General features: G+C 44.7%; 1 protein-coding gene across 10 annotated transcripts in view; it reads right to left on the reverse strand.

The window, feature by feature from the left end:
- DOCK9 (dedicator of cytokinesis 9) overlaps nt 1-7251 on the reverse strand; it is a gene marked incomplete at its 5' end in the record, with an annotated part of 234760 nt that overhangs the window by 82081 nt on the left and 145428 nt on the right. For all 10 annotated transcript variants that reach the window (XM_080917116.1, XM_080917119.1, XM_080917118.1 and 7 more), the window contains 5 exons: nt 276-399; nt 1671-1763; nt 2985-3050; nt 3210-3397; nt 3488-3567. In XM_080917116.1, the coding sequence (XP_080773242.1) occupies nt 276-399; nt 1671-1763; nt 2985-3050; nt 3210-3397; nt 3488-3567 (551 nt within the window). The remainder of the gene's footprint in view (nt 1-275; nt 400-1670; nt 1764-2984; nt 3051-3209; nt 3398-3487; nt 3568-7251) is intronic.

The following is a 7251-nucleotide window of genomic DNA, read 5'->3' on the forward strand; positions in this document are numbered from 1 at the left end:
GAGCCTTGCATGCCTTAGCAACAACTGTCACCATCAATCTACGCAGGTGACACGAAGGCCCTGAGATGGCTTCCACATCAAGTCTCTTCGAGGTCAGACCACCAGCAAGTTACATACACAATTAAGGCATGCTACGGTACCGCTGGCTGGAAACCCACCAGAGCAACCCTTCGAAAAAGGATGGATATTAAGAATCAAAGTAAAGAAACCATGGTGTGCAGATGAAGAAACCACAACACAGCCACAAAGAAAGGAGGGGGAGCTGGGGTCCCCACCCTGTGTCTCCACAGCGTCCTTCTTCTTCGTGCTGCCTTTGGTGGAGTTGTCGCAGCTGACGTGGAAGAAGGTGAACAGCAAATGGTGCTTCTCGTGCAGCTGGGTGGGCAGCTCTATCTTGATCTGCAGAGGAAAAGAGCAATGGTCTACCAGCCTCCAGCAGCAAACACTCCCAGGGGAGGCAACCGTGTGCCACTACACTCCCAGGTAGGTGCTCTCCAAACTCAGACAACCCTGAGCTGTTGATGACACCAAGAGAGCCCATTCTGAGCTCGGTGACTAGAGACAGCAGAAGGGTTAATGCTGGTTTCAGATGTATGCAAACTGGAATGTATGTAAAAGTGGTACTGGGGGGGGGCAATCTATTTGTGGGATATGTGGGGTATGTGAGTGGTATATGCATTAGTGCACTCCCAAAGTGCAAGGAAGCAAGAGGGTGCATGGAGTTTATTTAGGACTGGGCCCATTCCCCTGAGACATGGCTTCCCAATGAAACAGACAGTGGACCAGCAGTCACCAGGCCACAGGGGTCCTCGATCACCTCAACCTGCCCCAGCACTGGGCTTACAGAAGCATGCACAGCCACGCTCAGCTCTTTATACTGGTGCTGAGGATTCGAACTTGGGTCCTTGTGATTCTGTAGCAAGTGTTGTTATGTACTCAGCCATCCCCTCGTGCCCAGTTGGCTGCCATAAGATATGCACATACTAATTACTTTGAAAAGGCTCATCAAATTATATGCATATAAACAGGTGGCAACTTTTATGGTCAAAGGAAACGTGAAACTGCCATGTTAACTCACAATTGTATCAGTGGTAGAACAGGCTGTAATTGAAAAGCCATCTCCCAAGGTTACTGCAGTAGGTAGGTACAATGTTGTGTAAATCTATCTAAAATGTGAGCAGTTTCTCTCCAGAACACAGCATGGCAACAGAAAACGATCCCTCTTGGTTTTCATCGAATGCAGAATATACGACATACAGAACGTGTTAGCTGACTGCTGTGTTATTGATAAGGCTTTTCTGGTCAAATCAGAGTATGAAGTAGGTATGTTCTGTAGAAATCAGAAGGTACATGCAAGTTTTAGATCACTGTAAGAGCATGCCACCCCCATGACTCTCTGGCAGTCTGAGAGCGAACTGTTCTGTAGAACACCTATCAATACACAGGACAATTGAATATTGATTAGGTCCAAGGATGAATTTGAAAGGTATGATTAAGAAATTTTCTTTCACTTATTTGCAATTTGTATTTTTATTTTTAGCAACAAAGATGTTACTCAAATAAAAAAATATGTAAAACAAACACCACTTCTAATGCTATGACTTTAGCATGTGACAGGCAAGTAACTTCATGCTTCTATTAAGACTGACATCCCTCGAAGACATCGTTACCTCATCGTAGAATTCTGGATTTTGTTGGTGGTGTAGGACCGCAGCAAGGGCACTTCTTGTGAACACTGGACCACCAGGTCTGCCGTAAATGCACTAAAGGGAGAATCAATAATTTGGTTGGTGGAGGAATTGGTCAGGTGTGTTGTTGTACAGTGAGTGGCTTCAATAGAAACTTAACTACTCAGAATGCATCTGCCTGAGAGTCCAGGTCTGCAAGACACTTAACTCTCGGGTCCTAGTGAACCAGAGATCTTCCCCAGCCTACGGCCCACCTTTCCTGCCCTGACACCTGGTACTTTTTTCACATGCCCGCCCACACCTTTGCCTATAGGATCTCTCTGTGCAAATGTCCTTTGCACTTGAATATCCTTCAAGAGATGGGCAACTCTTTCCTCTGTCTCAGCATTTTTCCATGCAGAAAATGTATTTGTCCAAATTAAGATAAATACATTAAAAAATGTATTCAGTGTCTTCCATTTCAGGTAGCCTTCTTTCCACAACAATGTTTGTCACTAAACTGTAAATCTCCTTTCTCCTGTCCTGCTCACTTTCTCCCTTCTCTTTCTGGTTCCCTCTCTTTATGACTGGGTCTCACGTAGCCCCCGCTGGCCTGGAACTCCTGTGCCCAGAAGTCCTCCTGCCTGTACTGCTGGAGTTACAAGGTGAGCGACCACGCCCATCTTATGAGGAGAAGGAAAGTACAAGGCAGGCACTCCACCATTCCCAACCTAAACTTGACACACCTTGAGAATGGCTAGTGTTGTTTTATGCATTTGTCTCCTCCTTTTCTGGGAGAGTCATTTTATCTTAGGCTCTTGAGCTGGGCTGCTTGGATTTAGGTTCTACTAAAGTAAACAGCACCGAGGAATTTAAATCCGAGAGGTGATCTTAGAAGCTAGAAATTATGCATCTTAATCGCACTTACGTGAAAAGTCTACAGCTGCGGGATCGTAAGTGTCAGAGAAAAGATACAGTGCTATCTGTGGCTCACAGGCAACACTGGCTGACTGCTGTTCCCATGGTTTACACAGTCAGCCCTTCTACTCAGCAGAAGAGACTTCTGGCTATTTTATACCGTGGCTCTTAGTGCCTAGTCAAAGTCTCTTAATGGTGGGTATTTAATATATGCTGACTGAGCTACGCATACATAAGAGACCCCCATCTCTGAAAAGAACAAGACATACAGTCAAAAACTTAACCTACACATTCTATGACATTTAGCTCAGACCATTATATGGTATAACGCTATATTGTTTTGGGTTGTGTTAATCATAATTAAACCTGCCAATTCTTTATGCACATTGAAAAACAAACCTTCAAGGGTTGAGAGTCTTCTTCATCGGAATCCTTGAACTCAATGCAGATAGCGATGTTTCTGGCCTGCAGAGGTATGTAAGAGAAAGACATAAGAAGGGAGAAACAACAAAGCCCAGTATATACATACATTTATAACATAACTACAACCCCCCCCCACACACACATTTATTAAAGAGCCTAAGAGCTAAGTCATAAAGGAGACTTGTAAGTCTGTGCACTTACCTTGGCAAAAGACTTCTGGCTGTCATATTTCAAGTACTTTGGGTAAACATAAAGGTGATTGCTGTAGACGGTATAAGGCTGGGTGTGCTTGGGTATGCAGGGCACAAACTCCTCTACCTCAAAAGTGATTGGAGATTTACTGCAGGTTTCAAACTGCCTCATGGGAATGTACGATGAATTTAGATAATCTGGAAAGAGATCCCAAATAACACAGACCAGAGGGAAAATCCAACTAAATTAAAATGTAGGCTGCTTATGACACAGGATGGAACACTTACTCGGGAAGTCACAGGAGACGTTGTCAATTGTAATGTCTAGATTGCCTAAAATCACTGGGAGTTTGGCCATCTTCTCGGGTCTGCAAACAAAAGAGAAAAACCGAACATGATGAGGGGGGTTAACTGTGAAGTCTAAATTCTCAAGTGGCATTTCCGAGAAACGGACACATGATATATTGTTTCTGGTAGGAGCTGCCACCATTGTCAAAACCAGCACAGCTGTTCTGACAGCAGCCCCTCTTCCTCATGGGTGGAAAAGTCCCCTTCGATCATCGAGGGTCCGGGAAATGTTACTCTCCAACCACTCTCAGCTTCCAGACCTTTTCTTTTTAAAATTGGTTTATTTTTAGTCATGTGCATCCATGGTACGGGGACGGTATGTGCATGTAAATGCAGGTGTCCTTGGAGACCAGAGGCATCGGGTCCCCTGGAACCTGAGTTATCGGTGGTTATGAGCTGCCTGATGTAGGTGCTGGGAGTCAACCACAGATCCTCTGGGAAGATAACAAGTGCTTTATACTTTGGGACCTCAGAACAGGACTTATTTTTGCTGTGGTAAATTTTCATCTTCTTATTGTTTGAGCCATAATCCTCCTAAATCCAAGGTCTAACATCAAATGTCTCTGTTCTTCCTAAGAGCTTCAAGACATGGAGGTATTCAATCAGCATAGCATGTGCTCATAATGGTCATTGATCGTAACCTTATATTCCACACAATACTGCCAAGAACAGGTTCTTAAATTCTCCATCTCCGTATGGATATTAGCTCATTCATCACCCTTCCTGACAGCTAGTTATTCCAACAGTCATACAGCTGTCTACTCATTCACGGGGATGTCACATGTAACCATGGCAAACTCGTTCTGCCAGGGCTTTGTATTCCTCTGTGGCACCGGCTTAGCAACCCAATTTAAAGAGATGTGCTCAAGGTGACTAGGTCAAAATGGCAGTGGTTGCTCCTGGAAAACAGGATGCTGGTGCAGGTTCTTCATAAGCCTCCTGCTTAGTCAGGTCTTTCACAGCGTTAACGAGGGACACCAAAGCCCAGCAGATATGCTGGTTAGTTTTGTCAACTTGACACAAGCTTGGATTATCTGAGACGAGGAAACCTCAATTGAGAACAAGCCTCCATTAGGTTGACCCATAGGCAAGCATGAGACGTTCTCTTGATTCATGATGTCTATGAGAGCACCCAGCACACTGGGTGGTGTCACCCCTGGGCAGGAGGTCCCAGCACACTGGGTGGTGTCACCCTTGGGCAGGAGGTCCCAGTACACTGGGTGGTGTCACCCCTGGGCAGGAGGTCCCAGCACACTGAGTGGTGTCACCCCTGGGCAGGAGGTCCTGGGTTATATAAGAAAGCAAACTGAGCAAGCCATAAGGAACAAGCCAGTAAGCAGAATTCATCTGTGGTATGCGCTGTAGGTCCTGCCTTGGTTTACCTCAATGGACAGTGACACAGAAGTATAAGCCAAATAAAGCCCTTCCCTCTCCGGGTTGCTCTTGGTTGTGGTGTTTATGAGCCACTCTCAGAAAGAATTTAGAGATCTATTAGTAAAGTTAGATACAGATGTTTTGGTTGGTGGCCTTGATGTAGAAAATCCTGGGGAACAATTTAAAGTTCAGCAAGGCACACACTTGATAACCGAGCCAGGGATGTTTTGAGGTCAGGGAACAAGAACAGTGGCAGCCCAGCTAGTACCAGCTGATGTGCCTTTCTTGCGAAGGCTGGGCTGGTGATCAAGATGATTAATTTCTTGTACCCATTTTTGCCCTAAGCTTCCTAATATGATTTAGTGAAAATGTTAATGAGTAGATGTGCATGCACCCTGAGGACTAAAAGTGAAAATGACTGTTTTATATAAAACTTGTGACTAAGATTTTACCTTTTTAATAAGACTTTTTAAGATAAACAACAATGTGATTGATCCCTTCTTTGTAACCTGTCGAAGCTGACTTAGGCAAATGACACCCAAGCAGGGACCTGTGGAGGTAAGCCCCCTAGTGTTTCAGTGTGAATAGGAGTCTCACCTAGGGTGCTGTAGTCCTCCCCCACCATACACACACACACACACACACAGACGCACACGCACACACACGAGTGCTGGGGTTTAGGACAGGTGAATAATCTAAGTGATTCCTGTGTGTTTCCCTCAGGACAGGATAAGGTAAATCTAAGGAAGACGGTTCTTTAGGAAACATATTACTAACATGCAGGACACAGCAGATTCAACATTTGGCTTCATTACCCATTTAAAAATGTTCTGACCTCTGGTTTTTAAGACTCTCTGGCACGAGGAGCCCTTTAGTAGCCTATCTTAGAACATCACTCACAACTCTTAAGTTCTTCCTCCACTTTGATGAGACTATGTGGAAGACATCGTCCATCTTGGGGTGGTGTACCCCACAGCCACTGTCAGAAACTCTCATTCCTACTTCCCTTCTGTCTGTACTTGACTACAACATCAGCTCTCCGACATCCCCAGGGATAAAGCGGTCAGGAAGGCACCAGCTCCACACCCCTGGCTTTCAGCTGAAAAGGTTCTGCCCAACGGAACTCCAGGAAAGCTCAGCCTCACCCTGCACTGTGTTTCTGTGCCCACCGTGAGAGATGTGTCGGGTGCCCAGCAATGGGGTCGGCAACTCTCCCATGATCTCCATCACCGTAGGATACCTCAGTGATACCCCCGAAAACTCTTCAGTGAAATCAATCCTCAGGCAAATGTAAATCCTTATGCAAATATAAATTCTCTTGGTGCACAGGGCTGTCATCTACCTCTTCATGTAAACAACTTAACCTTACAACATCCCATACAACAAGGAGCAAACCCCAGCCAAGGCTGTGCGGCTAAAGCTGAGGCTGTATTATTTCCATCAATGACTCAGAAACAGTGTACTACAAACAATACTTTCAAATGTTTCAAATGTCACCTAAGGGGAGTGAGCCTCACCTCCTCCTACGATCACCACCCATAAATAAATGGCAGCTTCACCCTTTTTACATATTTCCCTCGGGGGCAGATTTCAAATGATCGCATTTTAGTTCAACAATTTCACTGGAAATTTCTCTGTCCTGTATTACTATTCCCTGCCCCATCTATATGTGGGAATGACTTCTGGGAAATGCTGTTTGAAGCTTGCCCATACAAATCCAATGTTCATTTACCCATTCTGTAACCAAGGTAACACTGTGCTTTGGGATGTAACTGTTCCCTTTCTGCTCACACTGTCTAACTGACCTTTGAGAACAAACCATAATTGCAGAGAGATTATCTTGTGTATTGTATGAATGCATCACCTGTCAATTAAAAAGCAACAGCCCACAGCTTAGGCAGGAAATAGATGTGGGGCATCCAGGAGGTAGGAAGGATTTTGGGATAGGGCCAGGTGTGGGAGTTCGGCCTGGGAAGATGTAAGGAGACAGATGCAGGGCATATGAGCACAGGTAACCAGCCATGCGGCAGAATGTATGTTAAAATAAATGAAATATTTTGATTAGGATCTAGTCAAGAGTAGAGCCTAGTTATATGGCCAAGGTATCTGTCAATATATTTTGAGTCTGATTCTTATTTCTGGGCCCGTGGGGCTGGGAGAAAGAATCAGGCCAAACTTCAACAAAATGGCACCCAACATGGAATTCCATCTGTAAACGGATTATTCTTAATATAAATGGAAACAGTGAGTTAAACTGGTGACTGTGTTTCTTTACCTTATGCTAGTTCCCACAGAGAAACTAAGATTTATTTTAAACTGTATCTATCTTT

This window comes from Micromys minutus (assembly GCF_963924665.1).
Source record: "Micromys minutus genome assembly, chromosome: 5".
Classification (NCBI taxonomy): domain Eukaryota; kingdom Metazoa; phylum Chordata; class Mammalia; order Rodentia; family Muridae; genus Micromys; species Micromys minutus.